This window comes from Electrophorus electricus, chromosome 6 (assembly GCF_041902795.1).
Source record: "Electrophorus electricus isolate QZ-2024a chromosome 6, ASM4190279v1, whole genome shotgun sequence".
Lineage (NCBI taxonomy): Eukaryota > Metazoa > Chordata > Actinopteri > Gymnotiformes > Gymnotidae > Electrophorus > Electrophorus electricus.
Window position 1 is genome coordinate 29906533 of NC_137502.1, and position 27500 is coordinate 29934032.

The window sequence follows — 27500 nt, forward strand, 5'->3', positions numbered from 1 at the left end:
TGCGCATACAGAGAGGCTCCTCTAGAATTGAGTAACTGAATTTAATCCCAAAAGAGCCTTTCATCTTATAAAGGAACATCTGAGCTGTTTCTTTAAGTCAACATGTCGAATGTAAAGGCATTTATTAAAATTTTGCCTTGATTTTTAACTGTTGGATGTTTCTATTCACTTGTAATTACGACTGACGGTCTGAAAAGTATTTTTAATGATTTCAAATCTAAGTATTTTAATATCGCAGGGGAAACATTTGTTGATTTTCAAAATATTGACTGAGTATCTGAATAGATTCGTATATACCTGGCCTGAGGAATATTTGTTTTATATATATATATATATATATATATATATATATATATATATATATATATATATATATTTATTTATTTGTGTGTGTGTGTGTGTGTGTGTGTGTGTGTGTGTGTGTGTGTGTGTGTGTGTGTGTGTGTGTGTGTGGTTTAAAAAGGTACTACAACAGTTATTCGTGGTTTTGCAAAATATGCCAACTATAATGTGACATCAGAAATGTTTTGTAGATATCTGCACAGTGACCTAAAAAGGTATCCTTCCTCTGATCTGTAAACAAAAGGCCATATTTCTTTTGGATATTTTTTTAATAACACAAGCCCTCTGAATCCTATTCTCCATTCTTTCAAAGACGAGACGCACCGTGGTGTCCAATAGAAGACCTGCAGCTACTGTGAGACATGCGGGGACTATGCTTTGCACATACTGTCACGCCCACCAAACGCCCCACGACTTTGACTGTTGAGTTCCTCTCTTTATCGAAGACACGGCACGTGTAGGGACACGCACGCAGGATCCATAAAGAGCACACGTAACGTCGTACGAACCAAAACAGAAGATTATGGGTAAGATTATGAAGCGTGAGCGCCCTCTTGTGATCTTTCAGAGTAGCAGCAATGGACTTTTTTTCAAGAATCTGGTTTACTCATAGAAGTGCTATAGAATAGGATTTACTTTTCACAGCGTGACTCAAGTCAGTGATTGTCTTGAGACGTGGTGCACTGAGCATATAAGGATCATCTATATGCCATTTGTTTGAGTGGCATCTCTTTCAGTGTACATGAAACAAGAACGCCCTTATGCACAAGCTCATACCCTGCCACCAGAAGTGTAAAGTTTCAGATTTACAAAATAAAAGTTGAGCCATCTCCCAGCTGGGTTCACTAATTAATTCTACCTGATGGCTTGATCTAATTAGCAGAGCAAGTTGACTGGACTAAAATCCTGGAGAGGATCTTTCTAAACTTGAACTTTACACCCCTGCTTGGAACAAGGGGCCAAAATTATGTCAATAGCAAATGAATGTCTTCAAGGCCAACAATATAAGCCATAAACTGCAATTGAATGACTGACAGAAAAAACACAAAGACAATGTTTACATGATTGCTTATGACATCATCACCTACTACGGCAACATTACTTTCTGCCCCGTACTTAGCTGCCAAGGCTTGCTTAACTTCTGAGACAAGATGGAGATAACGAGTCTGGTCTCGCAGGGCTCGTAATGTGACATTGCCAACATATTAGAGGTTGGCCGGCTCGCAGCTCCAGAAAGTTGAACTGCAACGCTCTTCACATGATTCTGGAGTTTAGAAGAACACCTGCCCTGCACTCCCTAACTCCCTGATTAATGTATCACTAGTAACAACTGTTAAATTTGTTTCCATTTTTCCGAACCATAGGTACTAAAAGCACGGTTCTACCATGCAGTCATGCGGCCGGTCCTCACATCCTCAGCACATCCATTAATGGTCTGGTTCGTTTCAAACACGACACAGGAGAAGGTGAATCTGCAGTGCATCAGCCAGCTGGCAGAGGAGATCACCAGCTGCAGCCTGGCCTTGCCTCGAGGACCTCTACTCCAACACATCCCGAACACGAGGGGGAGAGAGTGTCAGCCACTGCTAACATCCTGCACACTCCAATTCTCCAGCACCTTCACTCAGCGTCAGCTTCAAGACAACAAACAAACAAACAGACACAGTTGATACAGTCTCTTCCCCAGAGCTGTAATCCTGTTCAGGAATGGGCTGCAGGTTTACATAAGTACTGCTACTACTTAAGTAGATGTTAGCTACCACTCACAAAAAAGGTCTGACTTTGTCCCTCTTATTTAGCTTACATTTTAGGCATTTAGATGACAATTTTTATCCAAAGCAACTTAGAATTATAACTGAGTACCACTTGAGCCTTAAGGGCCTTGCTGGGGGGCCCAACAGTGGCAACTATACAGCATTAGGGCTTGAACCAGCAACCTTCTGATTACAAGTCAAGGACCTTCATCACTGAGCTACCTATGTTTAACTTGAGGTGCTACTAAGATAAATGCTTGTAAGTAATATTTTAAATGCTTTTAAAAATATAGAAAAAATCAGAATCATTTTATCCTCTATAGGCCTAGCAGGCTTCAAGCAAATTGACAACTCTCCAGTTAGATGGTGACATAACCTGCCATGTAGAGTATCATTTCATCCAGCAGAGGGCATCAGTGAGTCTGCAAAGCAGAGAGAGGCTTATTTCCTGAGTCTAAAAGCTGCACACTGCACTTCTCTTTTCGTTCAGTTTTAATCAGTTGGTTCCCCATTAATGTACATGCGTTGTGTGCGTCTTTGTGCACACAGTGCATGTGCCAGAAAATATATGCATAAGGCGTGCTTGTGTATGGATCTCATCTCCGAGAGAGCCATCTCCGTGTGTACCTGTTCTGTGACTGGTAGGTGCATGAAAAGGGTGGTGAGTTCCTCTGGGCTCAACTCTGGGGCCACTGACGTTTGCATGTAGCACCAGTGGGGATATGAGGGGGTGGGTGTGGTGGGAGTTGTTGTCATGGTGCATCTCTCCCCAGTGGAGGATGGGTTAAGCACTCAGGGATTTCCAGCAGAACAAGACTTCGCACCAGCCGGACCATCTGCCTGCCTCCCTCTCTCCCTCCCTCCCTCCCTCCCTCTCTCCCTCCCTCCCTCTCTCCCTCCCTCTGTCACTCCTCTCTTCACTCTCCTCCTCCTTCTCGTCTGTCTCCATGAGGGGTGACTTGGATTATGCCTAATGAATGCAATATTAAGACTACGAAAGAGCAGCCTGCACACGCACATGCACGCAACGCACCCAACACTGACTATACGGGTCGATCGGGCGCGCTGAAGGCGCTATCTACACTAGTAGTACTAAAGGCCACAAACGCCTTAATTAAATGCTGCAGGCTTTTGCCTCTGTGCTAAAGTGGAGGAAACACATGTGGCGCTCTTCTTGTCGGAGACGTTACGGACGAAGGGGCACAAATCCATCAGGTGGCTTTAGAGCATGGGGAGTAGAGTTCGGGAGGCAGTGCCGGCAGCCATGCAGCAGGAATCAAACATGAAAGCCCTCCCAGCGCCCGTGGCCGAGCCCCGGCCTGCGCTCTGCTCGGAAGTAATGACATTTAAACGCTGCAGACTCACGTGCTTCGCATGGCCTAACGAAAGCGGCGCTATTAGACAGTGCTCCTGAGCAGACTCAACGAGGAAATATGACCTCGTGCATTCCTCTTACGTAGCTCTAATGAAGTCTATCTCCTGTCCCAAAACTAATTACAGGTACAAAGAGACCCTGGCACATGAAAGAACCTATGCCCTGATGAATGGTGTGGGATGCACAAACGTGATTTTGGTTATAATTGACAACAGAGGAGCATGTGTAGCTTTTGCAGGTTTTGTTGCAGAGCGTTCAACAGTGATACTGTTATGTAGGTGGCTTACAATTGTGGAACACACACACACACACACAAAACAAACAACGCAGTTTGCAGTATTGGAAGAACAGTTCTGGCAGAGTTCCATAGGCCCATGCATGTTATCCTGAAAGGAATTTTCATTCTTTGTGAATACCATGAAATAGTGTCATCTAATTTAGTGTCAAAAATGTAAATTACAACATATTTACTTATTTGAAATGTCTCAAGGCTCAACTGTTTAAACAGGCCATTAATCTTTTTGTCACTTATTTTGAGAGCTTTTTGAATTCCATGGTGTGCCAAAGTACATTGCTGTAATTTCTATTATAGTCCATCTCTTAATTTAAAATAGAGCAAACATGCTTCTATGTGATGTATTTTGATCAATTAAATTGTACAGCATATCAGTTCTGCTGCTGAAACAAGAGAAAGATTATGTTGCACCATTTCCCAGGGTTCAAGCCTAGTGTGTGGAGCTAGATCAGTCCTCAGGGCGAAGCGTGAGGTCTGAACCCTCCCCCACTCCATATGATGAGACACTCCCAACTTTCTGCTGTCACAACAACAGGCCAGACTAAGGCAGTCAACATTAGAAAATAAGGGGACTGATTGAGTTGCGGGGAGCTGGGGGAGGGGCATTGTAGTGGTCATGTGCAGAATGATGTATTTTAGACACCGCATATTTTAGAAACAATTTACGATGCTAAAGCTACAACCTGTGCTTTATGTGAGCAAAACAACAGATGATGTTGTTGGCAGTGAGTACAACCGATCCTGAAAAGAAATGTGTATAATATTTAAGATGAATTTCTGTAACATCTGGTTTTATTTTGGTCTCTGTAGTCTCTGTGTGATGCATTAATCTTTTTTAGGTTTACGGGACTGATGTAATATTAGCAGGAACTGGCTGTAAAGTCAACAAAGAAAGCAACGGTGTGTTAAATGTCACTTTGCTTAGCTTCTGGGAGAAATGTGATGCGCAATAGTGATGACGTTTGAGTTGGGATGGAATACATTGCGAAATTTGAACGAGCCCAGAGAAGAAGTCTAAAGTTGAAACATTATAGTTGCCCTCAGAACCTTGAAGGCTCTGAGGTGGACAGGAAAACACATCACACATAGGCACAGGAGCCCCTGAACTCTGACCTGAAGGCGGAGCATTCTCAGACCGTTTCCCCTGTTCGTCCCCCATTCTCCCATCACCATAAGAAAGACCTTAAAGTCAAAGCAGACACCCCCCACAGAAAAAAGAACAAAACAGTAAATTGTTATAGAGGACAGCAAGCTGCAGTTTGATGGTTTATTTATATCAGGGATCCAAACAAGGGGTTACGGAGAAAAATAGATCATTCATCAAGATGAACTAGATGGAGTTCAACGAATAAGTTACAAACCAGTGCTAATAAAACATGTCTTCTCTTTTTTCCTTACGGCAGTGTGTGAGAAACTGCTAACTTGTGGAGAATCAATAGTGCAATGGATAAAAGATTCACACTTTTATACATCCTAACATCCCACTTAAAACTTCAGACGCGTGGCACGTTTCCAGAGATACGTTAATGGATGGGACGTTAACGAACACAACCTTGGGATACATTTATAAAACATTTGAGATCATCTTCCTTTGTAAACTGCAGTGCTCACTGCTGGACACCACAGCTACTCACCCTCATCGCCGTCCTCCTGTACCCAGACCAGAGGCCACACATTCGTCTGAGCTTTTGTGTTTGCTCGTAAGGAAGGGAGGGGGTGAAGGAGTTCAGATTCCCCTCCCCACCCCACCCCCGCCCCCACCCTGGCAGGAAGAAAAAAAACCATCAATCTACTCATGTTCACACTCCCAAGTACATCCAAACACAAGCCTGTAAAGCCCCCCACCCCACTCCCCACCACACACACACACACACACACACACACACACCCATCCCCAGTTCGTGGAACTGATCATAATTTTTTGGTGTCATACATACTTGTATAGACCGAGAATAAAGATAATAAAGTCTTAAGAATAATTACAAAAAATAAAATCATACAATAAAAGGGAGGGTTTGATAAGCAGAGGTAAAATTGTACAGATGGGTTGATTAATGACTAAAGCTACACCGGTACAGTGTGCTTGGTGAATAATGATGTGGGTTAATGATGCCGTGGCATTAAGTGTCGGTGTGGTAACTGGAGAGCGTGGAGTCAGGTTGCATGCCGTTTCAGACACATGGCTCATACTAGAGTATTGTTTAATGTCAGGGCGAGGCGCACAGCTCCAGCAGCCGCGGCGACAGCTGTCACGGCCATTGGCGAAGGCTCGATAATGACGCTCCCGAGACATATCGGATCGCTCCTGTAATTCTGCTGCACAACCTGAGGAGCCACTGTATCTTCCACCTCGATAACGGGCGGCATGAGATGCTGGAAATGTACAATATGGCAGTTCAGGGAAAGGGAAATTGTATTTATATATATTTATTTATTTTTTTAACATTTGTGTTAAAAATGGACATTTCAACAGGCTTTTCCATAGTTTGATTTGAAAGCAGGATGTAATAATGGGGTTTTATGAAAATAAATCAAATAAAACACTAGTAAAAAAACACAGCGCTATCATTAAAGTCACTAATATCTACAAGGATGTTCCTTGTTGGTTTCTTTTTCATAGTAAAAGTACCTATGCTGGGTGTTTCTTTGAAGCAAACCGTGTATATTACAGATAATTACATAAGAAAAACGGGCATGCAGCCACGTGTAATTGCTATGTATAGCAAAGTAACTAGCCTACCTACGCTCTCGGGAGGAAAAAAAAAGTTGGAACAGATGCTGAATAAGCTGCACCTTCCTAATCTAATTACAAATGCATTACGAATAAACTTCCTATTTATATTTCGTAATCACACATGTTTGAGCCAAAACAGCGGTAGAACTACGATCGATCCAAATCTGAAGACAAAAAGACCACTCGTGATTTTCCTCCATCTCCACACTTTCCGCATCACAACTTTCTGCTGAGCAGACAATAGTAGGTGGAAACAGGGAGGAACCATTGCCGCTCCAGGTGTCGCACTAAACACGGAGCAGTTCGCTGTCGATCTGCCTGAGATTATCGTTGGCGTGATCACGGCGAATCCTCCGTGTGGAAGTTCAAGTCGGACGACTGTCGCGGCGGTTTGCAGTTTTACTGATTAGCGGACTTAGGAAAAGAGCGCCTTGGAAACTGGATGCGGCTCAGTTTGTCATTTCCATCCAAACCCCCGGAGTGTCACCTTGCATTTGTTGTTAGGCTACCTCTCTGAACTTCATTACGTCATTTGCATGCCCCGAGGTAAGTTTTACGATCATATTGCTTATGTAGACTACTTTAAGAAACACTGCGTTATAAATTGGCAGACCCTTGATCTTCGTTATGAGGACCACTCATAACCTACTTTGAGGGGGAAATCGCAATGGATGATTTTGAAGTGAGTAGCGGCAGTGGCAGTCACTCGGTGATGTGAATAGCTTATATTGTTCAAATGAGAGAGACAGCGGCGATGGAAATGGTATTCAGATAAAATGCTTGTTTCAAACTTATGTCAAACGAAGCTCATTAGATGTATATGCCGTTAACTACACACGAAGCCCGTGCTGTCGCCTGTAGCGCGTAGCCTCTACCATACGCTATTCTGTTTCCTGATGCGCTATTTTTAGGAAGTTTTCCTTGTCTGTATGGCTACAATGATTGAGCTGTTTCAGGCGAATCGCTGTCCGTGAACACCGAACAGTGTAACTTGCACCGTGCATTCAAGATGTAGGATAGAGAACGAGACTGATTAAACGGAGTGCAGTGCCTATTTATAGTCTAACTTTAAGAGTTTAATGGAACCTAATGCCCCATCAGTTATCTCGTTTTCAGTGGGGTGAAATATGTCCAGAATCTATGCTACAACACAACGCACTTTCTGCCTCCGACACCTTTTCACGTTCACCTCTGCCATTGTTGTCAGCGAGATATACTATATGGATTGCAGATAGTTTTTTTTTTCTTCCATTTTCTCCGAAGACAGGCAAGTTATGTGATTGCATTTGGCTAGGCCCGACAATCTGCATCGACGACCTAAAGTTCGAGAACAGATAATCAGAGAATTCATTTTGCTATCCAAAATTGTTTGGTGGGGGTGGACGATGGAGGTTCCGTGGGCTTAACGTCGATCATAATAGGGTCACATGTGAACATCAGATCAGGTTGTGCAGGCTGCGCGGCCACTTCTTCGATCGCAACTATTAATAGTTCAGAAACAGCATCAAGTGCTTTTTCCCATTCTACAGAAGGCTTCAATAGAGATCAAGGGCCTTTGATGCCCAAGGCAAATAAATCTGTCATAGCGCTTTCCAGTCTATTACAATTCCAGGGCGGGGCTTCATCCTTACTTTTGTTTTGTTTTGTTCAGTTTTTCATCTCTCCTAAAGCCCCGATGCCTATCAGTTCGATTTGACCATTATCAAGGCACTCAAATCCTTCGCGGAGAGACATCAGGCTGCGACGCTGCGATTTGAGAGTGACCGGAGGAGCGTCATTACTAAGTTAAGAGCTGAACTCGAGGAATATAGCGTTATTCGCGCGGACAGCGTTAGGGAAACCGGGGAAAGAGGAAAACAACACTGCGGAGGATGTTCGCGCTACCGAAACAATGCGCGTAACCGCCTCAACTCAGCAGTGATTCCAGGCGAAATCATTTAACAGACACATATGGTAAGAAGGACCGAGTACAACTAATTCTCCTACTGGATACACCTTAATGCCAGTGCTCTAAAACGTAGCTGGTTTACTTTATGTAAACAGACCCATGCTTTGCCTTTTCCTTTTTCATTGGAACGTTTTAACATTTGAAAAGCGGTGTTTCAATTATGTCCTAATGATGATGGTAACAGAGTCTGAAATGATTGAGATTATGAGGATGTTATTAATGATGATGACCTAGAACAAACTACAAGGTTCCTGTAAACTTCCACGTTCAGGAAATGATACAGCTACACACTAGCCGGTCAGTTAGCTGTGTTGCATCATCAGGTGATCTTGCTTGGATCAGGTCTCAGAGGAGAGAGGGGGGGAGGTGTGTGTGTGTGAGAGAGAGAGAGAGAGAGAGAGAGAGAGAGAGAGAGAGAGAGAGAGAGAGAGAGAGAGATGGTAGCGTCAGCACACTGGCTAGTACAGTCTCCTCTTAGATGGGAGCTCCTGTGTCCAACCAACATGATTTTTTAAAACTGCAACTAGAGGGCTTTTAAATGTGTTAAGTAATTGCACGTCCACGAAGGTAACATGATTATCGTGTGGTTATAAAGTGCAATTGCAACAAGGAAATATGTGTCAATTATTGGCCTTTTGTTTCGGGACACAGTTTAACAGTTAACAGTTCTGAAATAATCTGTCATGAAGAACGATGCAGTTTGTTCTGTTCCAAGCCTTACGATTTAGATAAACTTTGTTTTTTGCTAATGTATAAAACATGAAAGATTTTTATCTTTTTTTTCGTGCGGTTTGATAAATTACACCCAGCCACAGCAGTTAGGAATTTCCATGGGCCAGCTCTCGAGTTAAAAGTTCACTTCCCTCTTATTTACAGCTGGTCACATCTGGGCCGCGTTCCCGTCAGCGAGCCGCGTTCCCGTCTCCCACCGCACACCTCTTGAGCAGCCTAATCAAGGCAGCTCATCTGTGTCCGACTTGTCTTTTGCCTTGCGAAGCACCCGACCTGTCTCAGGCCGCGGTAGTGTCTGGTTTTAATCTGAGGGGGAAACGCTGGCAGCTCCATGGAGATAGGGGGTGATAGAAGGAGGCCGAGCAGTCCTTGAGCGTGTGATTAATTGCGGAGTCACAGGAAGCCGTACAATTATCCGTGCTAAAGCTGAGGAAGAAGTCGCGGTTCTCTGTGAGCAACTTAGATCGAGGTCAACCAGAGAACCGCTCTAAGAAAACGCCGGCTCTTACAGTCTCACTTTCTCATCTCACTTAGATAAACGACAGTACGTGCCGTTCATATTCGATGAATGCAGCGCTTATCCAGTAGGTCACTATCTGAATTGTTTGCCTGTAGTCCACAGCTTGAACTTGTAGTGACCCATGTACTAGTATTTCCTCCGTGCCTGATTAGCGCCTGTACATGGATAACCACCGTACCTCCTGACCATTCGCTTCTCCAACGTGGACATCTTGGGAATAGACAATTAGTATTGCCACTGTCATTGAGAATGGATATAGTACTGGTGACTGGCGACTGGCCAAAACAAAAGGCACAAGGGTGGCATTGTGAAGGATCAACAGCAGATTACTGGAATTCCTTTTTTTCCACTGGTTGAATAGGCTTTCATTCTCCTCCCCCCACCACATCCCATCTGGATGCACGAAAAAAAAAAAAAAGCTTGCATTGGCAACTTTAATATTTTAATGCTATTGTTGTCCTCAAGCAATTTGGGCCTGTTTAGCAGTTATTACCTTCAGGGCCCATGCAGACGCAACAAGCCAGTGGTTTCAGAGTCAAGATGAGGTTTGTGCCGCACTGCTGAGATGACTGGTAATTACATTTGTTTTATGAAATTAGAAAAATGCCGTGCACTATGAGAAAGTGCAGTGAGAGGCAGGGCAGAAGACAGTCAGTGAGGGGACCACGGCGTCAGTTTGAGGGTTATTTGAATAACTTGCTGGGTGATAAAGAGCTGGCTGTACTGCGCCCGGCCTGGCCACACAATGCCAACTGTAACATCGACTCAGCTCCCAGCCACTGCTAGGCAAACAAATCCACAACCTCCTTCCACGGGTGAAAAGAAACCCCATTGTTCACGCGCACATCTGACCTTACTCAAGGAATTAACTCAAGATGCGGTAAATCTGTCCCCGCAAGCGTTGACACTCTCAATTTGTCCTACTTGGCACTTATGTTCATAGCTCTGCTTTTTCTTACACACAAAAAAAGTAAAAATCATATAACGAGACACAGTGTTTCAGCCACACCTCAGACATTGCTGTGGCTGGCACAGTCTGTGGGCTCGTACCTGTTATCTCCAATGCCAGCCTGTACTAATTGGACAGCGTGTACCAAGTGTCGCAAAGTTTCGGACCACGCTTGGCCAACGTGTGGGCAGTAATCCTGCTGTAGGGATAATCTGTTCAGGCCACTGATCAATGGCGAACAGGCCCAAGCCAAAAGGCTGGGAAAGATGGCCAATGGGAAAGGCCAGAACAGCAGGTGTGTGATTTGCGCTGAGGTGTGTGTGTGTGTGTGTGTGTGTGTGTGTGTGTGTGTGTGTGTGTGTGTGTGTGTGTGTGTGTGTGTGTGTGTGTGTGTGTGTATGTATATATATATATATATGAGAAAGGTAAACTGCTGACTAAACAATATATATAGATATACACAAAACAATCAACTCTGCTTATACCACCAGTTGCATAGAATGTTGAACACACAGGACAGCTGATATGCAAATGTTTTATGCGCTCAGTTGTCTGTTTAATGAGGAGTGCGTGCCTCTTCTGCAGGACGAGCAGATAATCAAATCACATGGTAATTCAGGCTACTAATGAATCAGCAGGCAAAACTCACAATGCAAACACAATTTTACTTGCATTAAAGTAATTAATCTGGCATTGAACCTTATTATAGTGCTACTGGAAAAACCGCAGAAGGTTTGAGGGGAGTCCATACGTGTTTATTGTTGTATCTTTCCCAGCTTTCAAGTTATTGATTAATTCTGTGTCAGATTTCCTCAGTGTTTAGAGTAGGGTGCTGTATGTTAATGAGGGTAACTGGTAGATGCTATAAAACGAACAAACAAGTACCTGCTGCCACTGTACGCAAACCATAAATCTGCTTTCGTACAAAATAGGTCTGACAGCTCCTGCTGAAAATAAAACAAATGCACTGTCACTCACAGGGTAACTTAGCAAGAAAGCGCGCTGGTACAGATCTGTCACCATCCATGTTACAAATCTGTCAGCATTGCTGCGTGTGTTTTTTTCTGTAATATAATTGTACCAGATGTAAGCCCAGTAAGCGGAATCTATTCGTGTGTCTCTGAAGTGTAATGTCCTTATTTGTTGAGCCTTGCTGTATTTGTTGTGGTATGTGGCATGTCAGAGTTTGTGCAGCGTCCATGTGATCACGTATTAGCCTACAACACGAACTCTGGGAGCAGGGGCAGGCCAGGCCATTGTGGATCACTGTAAGAGCCTCATTTGCATTCCCCTTGAAATGAGACTGCCTGTCGACTTGCACGCTGCCCTGTACGCGTTAACGGAGCTCATGTTCCCGCGTCATATTGTCAGTCTGTTATAGAGAAGTAGATTTGCTGGCGATAGTGAGACACAAGCCAAGCGGCATTATTGTTACTGTATGAACACTATTCATGTTGTATGAACATTATTATTACTGTATGTCTGTCATAAGATTGTATGTCCTTTGTTTTTTTTCTCAGCTTTTTGTGATATAGTCATGATGTGTATTATGATTGATTTTTGTGTGTGTGTGTGTGTGTGTGCGTGTGTGTGTGCATGCATATGTGTGTGTGTGTGTGTGTGCGCATGTTTGTGTGTTGGATCTGCTATCAGCTGTGTTGGGCACTTGGTCAGGCCGGTAACTGGTGGTGGCCTTGGCGCTGGTGGGTTGGCAGCAGTGAACAGAGAGGGAGGATAAGAGAGAGGGAGAGGGAGAGAGAGGGATAAGAGAGAGGGAGAGGGAGAGAGAGGGATAAGAGAGAGGGAGAGAGAGAGAGAGGGATAAGAGAGAGGGAGAGGGAGAGAGAGGGATAAGAGAGAGTTGGTAAAGCAGGCCACAGCAGTAGGTCACACAACAAAGCATGGCTGCGTGGAGATGTCTTCCTGTTTCAGTGTTCCAAGCGAGACCGGCTGGCACTGCCTCCACTGTGTGGCCCTTTCTCAGCCATGTCAAATGACTTCACCACAGACGTCACTCACTCCACCGGTGCATCACTTACAGTTCTTGCCTGGTCAGTGGGGTTGGACCTCTAATAGCAGCTCTGCACGGAACTGTCTGTCAACTGAAATTACGTTCATTTGGGCCCTCGCTGCTTGGGCGTTCAGCTAGTGTCTGAACCTTCCGCTGCCGTTGTGCAGGAGCTGGGCAGCAGAATCATGCCAAGCAGATGCGATGTTATCTAACGCCTCGCTTGGCGAGTTGCCAGAAGGGTCCATGTAATGTGCTTTGCGCTTTTGTTTTTACTACGACCATTAAGTGGCCCTTCCTGCTTAACTAGACCACTGTTACGCTGTCCACAGATAAAAAAAACCCCACAGCTCTTATTCTGGTTAAAGAAGCTTCCTGGAGCCTCACTAACGCTTGGTTCCGGATGAAGCAGCATCCATAACTATATTTCGAAGGCCTGCTCTTAATATTTACTTCTGGTGTTTCTGTTGCACAGTGGATGTGATTGCGTGTGGACATGAGCTATTCAGATCTTGGGGATGTCGAGGGTGTGTTCCCTTAAATTATTCAGAGTTTGGCTTGTCCACAAAGGAACATGGTAACATACAAGACAGTTCACCTGTTTACTTTGTTGCTGGCGCCACTGTAATGCATTTATGGGTACACACAAATAATAATCCACAGAAGTATGTTGTATTCTAAGAGTGGTCAGGGTCAAGCAAAAGCAGACTACTAATTCGGTCAGTTGAGGGTTTACTGGATTAAACATTAGAACTGTGCAGTATATTGCATAATAATCGTAAGATTGGCCTTTGTGATGTTGACCTGGTATTATGTAAATGGACGCTCTAACAAATTGGAGGCCGTGAATGTCTCGTCCAACCTGAGATGTTCCTGGTGGGTGTTCTGTGTGAGTTTTGATTAATCAAGGCATATGCTTGGTCCAGTGAATGTAGATCATTTTGGTTAAAATAACATAGACGTCATTAGCAGTATCACATTAGATCTTCACAGTAAATAGGCATATCAATGTCACATTCATAGTGGTATCAGAGTGGAATCAGTATTACAATCATAATGGTATATCGTGGTGCAAATTTTTTTTGTCCATAGCATGCCGCGCTACTAACTAAATTCCCAACATGACAAACTGATACGCAACACCAACAAATCTGTACAGCTCAACATCTGTCTCTGTGAGAAAGCATGCAGAGGTTATTAATAGCACCAGCCCAGGGACTTCCCTTGTTCAAAGGAATAAAGTCACCATTCAGAGCCAAATGTCCCATGTCAAGATTGGTGCTTTCTGGAACACAGAACCTCCTGCTAATTGCTCAAGGTTGTTTGTAGTGGTGTTCATTTAAAAATCTAAGCACGCCTATGGCAGACTTCTAGAAATATAACCAGTCGTTGTCTCCCTCTGTGAAGAGTAGTCTTCTGTTCATGTACAGTTCTATCAGTCATTCATCAGTTCACGTACTGGTGAATTTGCCTTAGCTTTCAAAACGCTACTAGTGGAATCAAAGCCCTTGCTTGTCTGGCCTGCTGGTTTCAATGTTGGGATTGTGTGTGTTTGCCTCCATGCTAGCTGAAACCTCAGTCCTCTGAAAACCAAGAGCTTCTCAATTGTGATTCTTTGAATTAACTGCATCTCTGTTCTGGCAGTTGTCCATTCTTGGGGCGACACAGCGCTACCAGTGTCCAGCCTGTGGCCTGCCAGCTGTGTCTCCTTTGGCCAAGCCTGAACTACTGTTTCTGTAGAAAAGGAGCAGGAGCAGCATTAGCTCCCCACGCTCAGCGGTGGAGATTAAATCCCTCTGATAATCCCACTGACTTTGGAAGCAGCCATCCAGCTGGAGCTGCCTCAGGGCCTGATGTGCAGGGACTGTCATGTACGAGATAGTCCTTGGGCTATCTGAATTAAGGCACCAGTGGCCATCCTCATTCTTTTGAACATCTTCTGCTCATCAGCCCAACATTCTGTGAGAGGCCCTTCTGCGTTCAGAACTGTTTAGATCATTTAAAATAGAATCCACCAGTGTCTGGGCTGATTTGGAGATGTGTCATTTGGGAGGCATTGTGTGGGTGGAAAACCACACGTGTTCGGCTAGGATATTTGGTGCTGGCTTTCTTTTGTGAGCGCAGTGCCTGTACATTGCCCTGGGCTGCTTTGTTTAATTTCTGATCAGGCATTGTTCAGAGGCATCCCTGTTCTTTGACAGGAGGGGCTACTGTCTCTGACAAAGGATTATGCTTCAGTGCTCAAGGAACGTAGTATTATCCAGTAATACTCTTTGAAATAAATAACCTAATGGATAATGAAGAATACGAATGTACATGAGAAGCACATTTTTAGTCAACTGTTTGTTTGTTTTTTTGCCTTGTTGGATAAGGTAGTGCCATGGAAAAGAGGCTCAAATGTCCTGTTACTCTAGCCTACTCTAGCCTAGAAATGCCTGTCCGAATTGCCTGTGGTCGGGGCATTTAATTAATAACCACCAATATGTCAACACAACATTGTAATTTCACTCTAGGGATTGCTGTTCCTGTGGTATTGTCAAAAAAGTGACAAACTGAAAATCTCTTTCAGGAGGATGTGTGGTAGGCATCCTCTCTACTGCCAGATCAAAATTCCACCCTATTGTTGCACTCTGCTGCTCGCTTCATAAACAGGAAGTCAAAACTCTCAACTGAGAGCAAAGTGAAATTACCACACGCGCGTGCGCGCGCGCACACACACACACACACACACACACACACACACACACACAAAAAGACAGATGGGAGATAGGGTGAGATGCTTGAGAAAGATAGACCCTCTGTGGACAGAGTAGAAACAGGAACAGAGAGAGAGAGAGAGAGCGATGGCTCTCAGGGTATTAGATTACTGTTTCTTACTAGGCCTACTAAAAAGCTCTTATGGGACATAAGTCTTCCTCCACACAGAGCAACGGTGGATCTTGAGCCCAAACAATCTTGAGGGACAAAGGAAGAGGTCCCAATTCTTCAACAATCACACTTTCAAAATCTTCTGAGTCTTTCATGTAGCACTAATCCATGGGGAGGAAATGCCATTTTGTTATGATTGGGAGCACTTGTATCATTTGTCTGTTTCCCCACGGCCAAATGCATTGTTCTGCTGGGATAAACAGTATTTGCTGCGCAAGAGACGCCAACGTGTGACTTGGCATTAATAAATAAGTGCCGAGCGGAACAATGCGGCATCTGGCTGCTGGCCCGCCCTCCACCTCCGTGACCGCTGTCGCCGCCGCCAAGGTCAGACGCTCTCACGGAGGAACGCTGGGGCAGCTCGTCCGTCTTCGGCTCTGTGGACGGGGCGGAGGTTCGCCACTCTGGCCGAGCCATGGCTAAAGCGTCCTAGTCCTGTTTTTAGGAAGACTTAGGAATAATGTTCCACTCCGGTGTAATTGTGCTTTCGGCCAGTTGTGTTTTCGTGTGTGGTTTGCTTTTTTGCTGTGATCACCCTTGCTATATCTATATCTGGGTCAAACTTAAGAGTATAAACTGCTGTTCGGCTGGACAGATGAAAGGCCATTTACCTCAAACTGAAGCAGAAGTGATGGTGTGCACTTTTTTCGTTTCTTACTTTTTAAGTGAAAGCTCTCCCCTGTCTACAGCCCACATGACAAAAATAGCCAAAATCTTTCTGCTCATGCTGGTTTCTGGTTTGGGTGTGTTAATAGCAGTTCACACTCATCCAGCAATGAATGACAGTGATGTCTATATTCAAACTGGTGCCATGTAGGCAGTGCAGTTTTTGATTCAGTTTCAGTGTAAACATGCTTCAGCACCTGTGTGCCGAAATGACAACTGATGGAGTAATGCTGGCCATAAATGAAGAGCCTTGATACCAACAAGTTCCCAACCGATTCAGTTCCAGTTTCCTGTCTACACTACAGTGTTCGGGAGGCCTACATTTGGTGTGGAGAAGAACAGAACAAGCCTGAGTCCAGTGGTTAATATAGCAGTTAAAATGCTTTCTTCTTTAGATTCGGCGCGAGCTATTTCTAAAATAGACATGCTAATTTCTGGAGTAGACACGGTGTTGCCAAGATGAGTGTCTGGAGAGAGCGTGAGAGAAAGCATCTGAGCTGACCTCAGCGTGATAATCTAATCCCTGTTGAGAGATCTTTTTTTAGAGAGCAAATTAATGCGACCAGATTATAGTCCACCTTCGAACCACACCAACCAGAGCAGAGGATCAACCAGATATTCTCTGTCTGTAACCTTCAGAGGCGAAGCGAACGGAAGGAGCTGATAAAAAAAGATTGCCAGTGCATTTCAGAACAGATGTGTCAGACGCGGCGCTCCAGATGGGCGAACAGGTGCATACAGTGAATATATATTTCAACAATCAGGATCAGACTAGGTTACGTTTGTAAAAGAGATGTGTCTCTTTTATTTCGTAATGATTACTTAAAACTGAGGTCATATTTTTCATAGCTGGAGAAAAATCCTCAGTTGAATTTGAAATATTTTTGAATTCTCCATTTATACACCATTCACTTCATTTTTAGAAACTCGTTTTGATGCCATATTGGTAAGTCTTATCTCTTATCCTTCTAACTTTGTACTGGCGTCTGAAACCACTAAAATCCGATATTAGTACCAGATGCTGATTGTGTTCCGGTGTCCACAGTTAAAACAGGAACACTGAAGAAGTACTCCTGTGGGAAAATATTTTCCAGCTGTTTGTTTCAGTTGCAGAGGAGCTTATTAAAGCTTCTCGAGGCCAGTTTCTCTTGCGCTGTGCTGAACAGTACTGGCGTTTTCAGTTCTTGGTAGTGTATCCAGACTGTACGGCACATGTATACATGTGCACTTAAGACATGTGCTTATAACAGGGCATGCCGGTGTTACAGCATGACCTCATGCTGTCATCAGCAGAGGAGAGACTCAGTGTTACATAAGATTGATGGCTGGCTTTCCTCCTGCCCAGCAGACGCGTAATTCCCACTCTGACCCGCTCTGTCCCACTCTCTCCCGCCTGTTTCCGCCTTCACACTTAAATCACAATGCTTAGAGCTTTCATTCAGCTGCAGGCTTGGTCTTTCCGCAGCACTGCGAGTGTAGTCGAAGGCAACTGCGAGGATAGCAGGGTGTGAACTCCCAGGCAGTAGGCACGATGGCCACTGGGCTGACCTACTAGGCTATTGGCCAGGGATAAGGCACTTTATGGATCTTGGAATACCAACTGGAACAGGAATAGCTGTCAGAAGTGAAATGACCTAGAAGGACCTGGTCATGGGAAAAAAAAAAAAAAAAAAATTCTTAGTGATCTGTTTGATGTCAGCTGGTGCTGTTATAGTCACACATGTGGGCTGTGTTTCCAGATCACATGCATCAGACAGCACGTACGCAGGCTGGTGAAGGGAATAATCCCTTCTTATTGCTTGCGTAACAGCACTGGGGAGTGGTTGCAGTGCTGTAGAACGGAGGCAGGAGGCGCGGTCTTGCACGTCCTCCTGCCTAATCCAAAGCGAGAGAGCCCAGGGTCCTGCACTCACACACAGGCTCTGTGCAGGGCACACTCTGCTCAGGTCTCACTCATGAAGGAGCTTCTGTAAGGCACCCCCGGGCGTAGATCGGGCCTTCATCCCCTACGGGCACCTGAAACAAGCATCTCAGACCCGGGAAAGCCTGGAGAGGTTTGCTCGCTTTGGGAATCTGTGATGGAGGGCAAGTCACTGAGAGGGCTGGTATTATCAGATGATGAGCAGATCTCTTCCTGCGTGACAGGCGGGGGGAGGAGCTTCCAGGGCCTCCGGGGCCACACTGGCTCACATCATTACTTTCCATCACCTTTGGGTTAATCGTCCTTTATTTGAAGGCCACAGCATTGAAGCAGGGAATGGAGTGTTGGTTGGACCTCCATCCGGTCCTACTGTTAGGTAATGCAACTGTAGTTCATGAGTTGGCATTGTTCGTTCTTTTTTTATGTTTTTTGTGTTATATATGTGTGTGTGTGTGTGTGTGAGAGTGTGTCTGTGAGAGGGAACATATGTGTGACTCGGTGGTAGCACCCACCCACCCACACACACACACACACACACACACACACACACACACACACAGTTGGCTTCTCTTCTATTTATCTTGTTCTTTCTCACTTATGCACAATGACATGATCCACAAAGACCCTCACATATACACACTCACTCACATGCACACGTGTACACACACACACACACACACACACACACACACACACACACACCTACACACACACACACTGGCTTGGAGCAGAGGAGCAGCATCCAGAGCATGGGGCGTTTGTGCTGAGTTGGTCTGGCCGTCAGGTTGAATAAACGTGTGGACAGCTGACTGGCTGCGGCTATTCATCAGCGGGAGAAAAGAGGCGGAGAGAGAGAGAGAATGGAGAGAATTGCTCAGGGCTGCATGTCACAGATATGGCCCTGCGTGTGTCGTTATTTCCTTCTCTCAACCGATAATCCCTGTGCGGTTGCGTGCGTGCGTGCGTGACTGTGTGTTTGTGTGTGTGTGCTATATTTGTTAGTGTGTTACTGTTGGGTTGTTAAAAATAATCTAGGCTCAGAGATCTCAGTTCTGTGCAGCTTATTTTCTTTGTAAATGATTTTCGTCAAGCATATGGCATGTGATTAAAGTTTTATCATTTAATTATGATTTAATGACTTGCTCAGCAGATGTATAGGGTGCATCAGAAATGCAGGTCCAGTCAGGACAGCTGAAACTGATTTGCTGAGCGAAACAAAGAGAGAGAGAGTGAGTGAGAGAGAGAGAAAGAGCGCGAGAGAGCGGGGAGTTGCTGCTGCAGATGTATCAGATGAAGTGCAGAGCTAAGACCAGTGGGGAGGGTGCATGCTTCCCTAAGTAACAGCTACCGTGGAAACCGTTATAATCACAAACATCCCATCATACCCCAAACAGTCACCAAGGACATGAGTGTGCGAAAGGAGCCGACGTCCTAGTCTTACTGATGTGACGTTACAGTATTCTGTACTTAAATAAAAACATGTCTGAGGTACTTAGCTGTAGGGTGCAATAACAGTAATCCATTCAGATTTCATCTTAAAATGACATGAGTTCGTATTTTTGGCTATAAAGTACTCAGCCGAGATATATTACATCCTTTTTGGGCATCCAGGCATAATAAGTAAATACATAAGTAAATAAATAAGATTCCATGTGGGGCAGTAGTGCTCGTGGTTTCCACACCGCAGTTGAGCTCACATGAGGGCACATCAAATGTTGCGGCAGGACAAAAGGCTCATCCATCTCTTCTCACGGTTTTCTGTGAACTGTTGAGCGCACAAAACAAAATAACAACCCAAACCAAACGAACGTAAAAATAAATGTGCTTGATTCTGTGCAAGTGCGACTCTTGTAACCGGAGCCATGGTTTTATTCAGATTCTCACTGAGCTAACTATAGTGTTGTGACATTGCCTAATAAAACATGGGAGCACACTGTGAGATGTGTTGTTTTTTTTTTTTAATGTTTCAACTCTGAGTTTTAAACTCAGATGGACGGTGTGAACGAGTGATTTATCAGTATTAAAACTGTAGGTGCGGTCGTGTGACTTGTAAACAGACTGGGTTGTCCTGTAATGGTGGTGTGCTGTGAACTGTACGCCCTCCACATGACTGCTCACATGCTGTCCGATCGCTCGGATCACGAGTGCTGTTCCTGACACCACTGCCCTTGGCTCATAAACTGGTAAACCTGATTCGGTACATTTTTGGCCATAGTTTTTGTCATTTGCGGATCGCATAATGCTCCCCATCTGGATGCAGATGTGATGGTGATGTCCCCACTCTGCTGCAGGGTGACGGTGACAGTGATGACCCCCTCTGTTGCAAGGTGACAGTGATGGTGATGTCCCGCCTCAGTTGAAGGGTGACAGTGATGGGGATGTCCCGCCTCAGTTGCAGGGTCTCCCTAAAAGTTAATTGAGAGTAAGCTAGTATTATTATTGCTGTCTCAAATAACTAAAATCAAACTAAGCAAACAACAAACAAAAAAACCCAGTTCCTTTGAAGTCTCCTCAAATAATTTTGCGATGTGAATGTTTCATTCCGGCACGTGTGGAATGCATGAAGGTTCAAAGCTCAGTTTTGTATGTTCTGTGTGGAATGAACAAACAGCGCGGAACAAAGGACCCCTTCAGCGCTGAGCTTCGCGTGCTGGATGAATGGGAAGGGCTGTGTCTCATCCCTTCTCTCTGTTATCTCCTGATTGCATCAGTTTTAAACTCATGCTGAAATTCTTTCCTTCTTGCTGGCCATTCCGAAGCAGGAGCGCGGCTGTCGCGGTGCCCTCCATGTCCCGGCCTCCTTCCCGGGAAGCTCTGCAGCGATGCCAGCGCGCCACGGCTATAATCTGACCCGACAGCGTGGACCCAGACCACCTGCTGTTGTCCAGGGCGACCCAGCTCCAGGGTACCGGGGCCCCATCTAGATCTCCACCGACCAGGGGCTGCAGGGTACCCGACTAGGGCCTTGTAGAGAAGTGGGGTGGGGGGATGGCGTGGGGAGACGTGGGTGGGGGTGGGGGTGGACGCTGGCTTTGTCTCCCCCCCCCCCCCGCAAAGACGAGCTCCTGGCTCCGGTCCCCGACAATACCCCCACACCCACTCCCCCACCTGCCTCGCTTTTGGGAAGAGGCAGGGACATGAACCATAGTGACAGCTTTGGCGCGCCTCGCACAATGCCATCGCCGGCCCTGGTGGGGGTGGGGGGTTGAGCCCCTCCGAACGGCTTCAGAAATGCAAAGGGGGTGTACACGGGAAGGGCACGTTCCCCGGAGAAGGTTTTACACGTTCACCGGTGCAGAGCACGTCCTTGTAGTGAGAGCCGATCGACAGAGAATGAAACATCACAGGATGTTAATTAGAAGCAGGACTGCAATAGGCTTAGTGCTGATCACTGGAGTGCACAAGCTCCTTAAAGCCACAGTCCAGAAGGGCTAAGACAGCAAATCAGAGCCCTCGGAGTAGCTGCAGGTCCGCTGACAGAACATGCGGTTCAGACGTACTGCACATTTCAGCAGGAGCAAGGTTGTTTGCAGTGCTTGTCGCCGTGCTAAGAACTAATGTGCAAGTTGCAGCGACTGTAATTTTGCTGATGCAACACAGGATTTCTTGTTGATTTGGATTTTATGAAAACAAAGCGATAAATCTGCTCAGATGCTACCCTGCATCAGCGCAGAAATCCTCCAGTATCTCCAGAGTGGCTGCACTAATTTGCTTTCCTGTTGTCTGGCATGTCCTGGGCCGTCACTTTTGTAGTCGGCTAACTCTCCCTGAGCGTCTGGGTAAACAGAGCATTTGGTGGAGGACGAGTGCACACACATATGAGCACAGACACACACACACACACACACACATACATGAGCACACACACACACGCACACACGAGCACACATACACATACATGAGCACACACGCACACACACACACACACACACACACACACACACACACACACACACACACACACACATACATGAGCACACACACACGCACACACACACACACATACATGAGCACACACACACACACACACGCACACACGAGCACACATACACATACATGAGCACACACACACACACACACATACATGAGCACACACGCACACACACACGCACACACACACACACATACATGAGCACACACACACACACGCACACACGAGCACACACACACATACATGAGCACACACACACACAAACACACACACATGCACACACGAGCACACATACACATACATGAACACACACGCGCACACACACACACACACACACACACACACACACACACACACACACACACACACTCATACCCATGATAGAGCCCCAAGATGAGTTCAACTGTCTGGGGATAAGTAGGTCAACAGAGCTGAGGTAAGCCCTCTGAGAACAAGCACATTTCAATAATAACCCCACTGCTGTAGTGGAGTGTGGTGTGTGTGTGAGTGTGTGTGTGAGTGTGTGAGTGTGTGTGTGTGTGTGTGTGTGTGTGTGTGTGTGTGAGTGTGTGTGTGTGTGTGTGTGTGTGTGTGTGTGTGTGTGTGTGTGCGTGTGTGAGTGTGTGTACTCATGTATGTGTGTGTGTGTGTGTGCGTGTGTGAGTGTGTGTGCTCATGTATGTGTGTGTGTGTGTGTGTGTGTCTGTGTCGGTCTGTTTGTCTGTCTGCCTGACTCTGTGCGTGCTCTGTGCATTTGCCTTTTGTACACACCTTCCAAACGCCCCAATAGCGTTGTGACTGAACTCATTGCTTTGTCTGTAAAAAACCAACATGCACTATGAATAAAATGATCAGTTTCCATTATTAGACAGCTGCACTGTAGAAAGTATTCACACACAGCCCGTGACAGTCCACCTAGCAATGACTGAGCAATGACTGTGCGTGAGTGTGTGGGGGGGGACATGCAGTTGTTTTATAATGGGTTATTGATTGTTGGGAACGAGAGGGGGTCGGCCCTGAGGGTTTGCCCCAGCAAGCTTCTCTCCTGTCCAGAGTGAATTCAGCTCTTAACGCTCCAGCACGCGTGCACGCACGCACACATACACACACACACACACACACACATGCACAGTCATATACACACCCATGCGCATGGACATACATACACACACAGACACAGACACACACACACACACATGCCCATGCACATTCACACACACACAAATGCACATCGACACACACGCACGCGCGTACACACGCACACACACACACACACACACACACGCCTGCACGTACACACGTGTACACGCACACACTCTCTTGATGTCGGTCAGTGAGCAGCCATTGCTCACTCTGACTGGAGAAAGGGGCTGAAGCAGTACGAGACTGACACCACCGTCCTTAAGACCAGGACCTTAAACACACACCCACACACACACACACACACACATGCCCGTTCGTGTAGAGTTCCGCACACGAGTAATCATTCCTGCACCATACTCCTAATCATAACTGGTAATATGAGACAGTATTCTGTCTGTTGGTCTTGCTGTATTGGTTTACAATCTAGGACACTTTCCCTAGAAAATGAGAAAGCTTCAGTACGTTCAGAACCGATGGAAAGCAAAACAGAATGGCAGGAAATCCGGACTCCAGGCTGGGGGCGGCGCGTCCTCGTCTGAGGACTGGGCTGCAGTCATCTTCAGTGTGACTGTAAACAAATCTTACAAGGTGCTCACTTGGGCATGGACAGGTGGCTTAAATCACCCCGTCTGATATACTCCGGAAAAGTGTGTTTTCCTATCGGACTCCCTGTGTGCCAACGCTCAGAGCTGCCTGCTTCATGAAAGCTTCATGCTTCATGCTTTGAATGCAAACAGCACCTTGTCCAGTCCCTAAAGGAAGCTCCCATAATTACACCCTTGACATTGTAATGATATTTCTCTCTCTCTCGTTCTCTCACTCTCTCGCTCTCTCTTTCTTTCTGTGGTGGGGCGGTATGCTTAGCACCCCGTGTGCAGTCAAACTGCCCTGATCCTATCTTAAAAGTGTTTAGGGGAAAGAAAAAAATAAACAAGACACCGGCGACGCACGTGGATGTGCCCGCGTGCGCCAAGGTCACGCGCACATCCTCGCTGCCGCACAAGAAAGCCCGGGTCGGCGTACAAAGGGAACACGCGCAGGCGGGGCGGCCTTATGGGCGGGCGTGGGCTCTGAGCAGGCGTAGGCCCGGCCGGGATTGCGCAGGGGTTCTTGTCATTCAGGGAACGCGTCGGTATAGCCGTTATGAGTGCAGGGACTCGCTAGTGTTGAAATGGAGACGATGGATCCACGCCGTTCTTGTGTGCTTTTAATAGAAGTGCTTACTTATCAGTTCTTGCAAACTTATATTTAGTTGCTGGGCTTGGCCCTCTCTTTAAAAACGCTCTTTCCTTTCTTTCGCTTCTCTGCAGGTCAGACAATGAGGAGGGTCTCCTGGTGGGGCAATGATTGGTAGCGGAAGGTGTCCCGGCCACAGTCAAGCGGAAAAGCCCACCAAAGTCGGATTGCAGTCGGCAGCAGCGCTCCCGGTGACGACACCTGCCAGCCGGGACGTATGACTACAGCGGACGCATATTCTCTAGGATATAACCAGTTGGTCAACAGATAGCACTGCAGCGTTACCATGGAGGTGGAGAGGCAGGAAATCCCAGTGGACAGCTCTCCCTCCCAGGTTGCCCGCGGTGACGTGGACGAGGAGAAGGCCCAGGGCCACAACTGCGAGCTATGCGGCCGCACGTTCCCTTTCCTCAGCTCGCTGTCGCAGCACATGAGGAAGCACACTGGCGAGAAGCCCTACAAGTGCCCGTACTGCCAGCACCGGGCGGCGCAGAAGGGAAGCCTGAAGGCCCACATCCGCAGCCACAAGCTCGACGGCGTAAGTCCGAGCGAGGTCGCCTCGGCCGAGGACGAGGGCGTCGACAAGGAAGGGGGCGTGCCCGAGGAGCAGTGCTCCAGCCCGACGGAGAGCACCTCCGCCTGCAACAGGGTGGTGGACGGCGAGGAGGCAGCCAAGGCCAGGAAGAAAGCGGTTAAGAAGGAGAGGCCGGCCGGCGAGGGGGGCAGGCAGTGCTCGCTGTGCCGGAAGCGACTGCGGAGTCAGGCGGAGCTGGAGCAGCACATGCAGGAGCTCCACGACGCCGCGGCGGAGGAGCAGCCGCCGGCCCGGCCCGAGAGGGCGCTGCCCACCGGGGAGGATGCGGAGGATGGCACTGGGGCGGAGGAGGCCGAGGAGGAGGGAGGCGAGTTCGGTGCTCCGGCGTGGTCCCTGAGAGCGCATGAGAAGAAGCACCAGGGTGCTCCGCACCACGGCTGCCGCATCTGCGGCCGGCGTTTCCGGGAGCCCTGGTTCCTGCGCAGCCACATGAAGACGCACGCGGGCAGGGCGCGGCCCAAGAGCGACTCGGAGCAGACGGCCACCGTCAACGAGGTGCCACAGGACGAGGGGGCGCTGGCCCGCGCCGCGTGCCTGTACGAGCTGTGCGGCAAGTGCGGCAACTTCTTCCACAGCCGCAAGAGTCTGCGGCTGCATGAGCGGGTACACAAGAGGGCGGGGCAGGGGGTGGGGCAAGCGGCCGGCGACGCCCACGACTCCTCCTCCCCGCTCACCAAGAGGCGGTTCCTCGAACGGCTGAGCCTAAAGGCGGCGGGGGACGCGGAGAAGGTTTCGGCGGGGGATCTCGGCAAGCGGATCCCAGAGCTGGATCCAGTGAGCAGCTACCAGGCCTGGCAGCTGGCCACCAGGGGCAGGGTGGTGGAGGTCTCCGAGAAAGGCCTGGGCTGGGATGAGCGGCTGGCCGATGCCGACGTGGCCTACGACAGGGAGAAGGGCGAGTATGTGCTGCTCAGGCAAGACAAGCGGAAGAAGCAGCTCGACGCCTCGCCGGGAATCCCCAGCAAGAAGAAGCGGGGCGCGGCCACCCTGGGCAGCGCGGCCGCCTTCCCCGAACACCCACGTGGCGGCGGGCAGGTGCCGACCATGGACGGAAGCGCTGCGGAAAGCAGCGGTGACTCTGGATACCGCCCCTCTCCCCGCCATGGCCGGAAGAACTCCCAGAGCAAGACCTCGGAATGCTTGGAGTGTGGGAAAGGCTTCCGAACGCAGCAACAGATGGTGATACACATGCTCATAAGACATGGTGGTATGAGTAACTGCATCAACGGGGTCTCGCTGCAAGATCTCTTCAGTAAAAAACAGTCCGGTCTTCCTAAACCTGCGGACTCAACAACCACCTCAAACCACCTCAACGACCAAAGTCACCAGGACGGTACAGGTAAGGGAATTCCCCGTTTTATCCCGAAAATCTTTAGGCTGTGTCGGATCACTTGAAATGTAACGGAAACGCCCTGGAATGTTCTACAGTACATACAAAGCCTATACAATGCCAATGGGCACAAAAGGCCCCGACATCATGCCATTTCATGGTCAGTTCAAAGAGCTTTAATTATTTCATGTAAAGAGGGTGTTTTGCTGCACTTCAGATCTGTTTACACATGTCTTTTTTTTCCCTGTATGAGAATTGTTTCGCAAGCAGTCTGAGGCAGGGAGAATTGGCTGAATTATGGAAAAGGCAGGAGTGAAATCTGTACACTAGAGGGATTACAAGAGGAGTGCAAACAACAGAGAGGATATGTACTCCACTATATTACGCCCTGGTCGACCGGAGATGACACTAAAGTGAGGGATTACTGATGGCTAATATGGAGGAGGATTAGCAGTCCCATATCTACAGGCAGTACAGTTTAGAAGTACGCCAAGATTCCCTACGGGCAGTAGAGAGTTCCCTCTGTGAAACAAAGCAGTCATGGTATCAGTGAATGGACTTCTCCATTCGGTCTCCATTTGGTTAATGAGGATGAAGGACCTTAATAGTCATTCAGACACTGAGTACAGTTATGCCAAAGCTCTTATGTGTGCAAGCGTTTGGAAATTTGGGCCGCATTCACTGACTGTGTAATCCGTGCTCCTGAATGGTGGAGCAGGGAGACCTCTTGTGGGAAAAGCCTGAAGAGCAGTCAGGTCTACGAGGGGCTCGCTGTTTGTGCATGTGGTGCATGTTTGTGCGTGTGGAACGTTGGCCTGCGTCGTGGCAAAGGGCATTCTCTCGGACTCGACAGCCTCAGCCATGTACCGCTGCGTCCTGTTCAGCGAGGCCATTGAGGGGAAAAGGGGAGCTTCAGCCCAGGACCAGCAGACATGCGGCTCAACGCCACACTTCGGCGCCGTCCAGAACTAACGTAAAGATTCGGGTCCTTTTCTAGCAAGCCTGTGTCATTTTCCTTTTTACCTTGTCCTGGCGTGATGGGGTTGTTCGCTGACCCAGCTCTGCCTCTCACTTCTCTTTACGCACCAACGCC

At 47.2% G+C, this 27500-nt stretch overlaps 1 protein-coding gene across 6 annotated transcripts in view; it reads left to right on the plus strand.

The window, feature by feature from the left end:
* Nucleotides 1-6009: 6009 nt before the first annotated feature.
* The window catches only part of znf516 (zinc finger protein 516), a 37569-nt gene continuing 16078 nt past the window's right edge, over nt 6010-27500 (plus strand). The window contains exons 1-3 of one of the 6 annotated variants that reach the window (XM_035525352.2): nt 6010-7046; nt 8152-8453; nt 24557-26416. In XM_035525352.2, coding sequence (XP_035381245.1) covers nt 24769-26416 — 1648 coding nt within the window. In that variant the 5' untranslated portion in view covers nt 6010-7046; nt 8152-8453; nt 24557-24768. The other 5 variants (XM_027019567.3, XM_035525353.2, XM_081716357.1 and 2 more) reach the window with 5 other exon arrangements.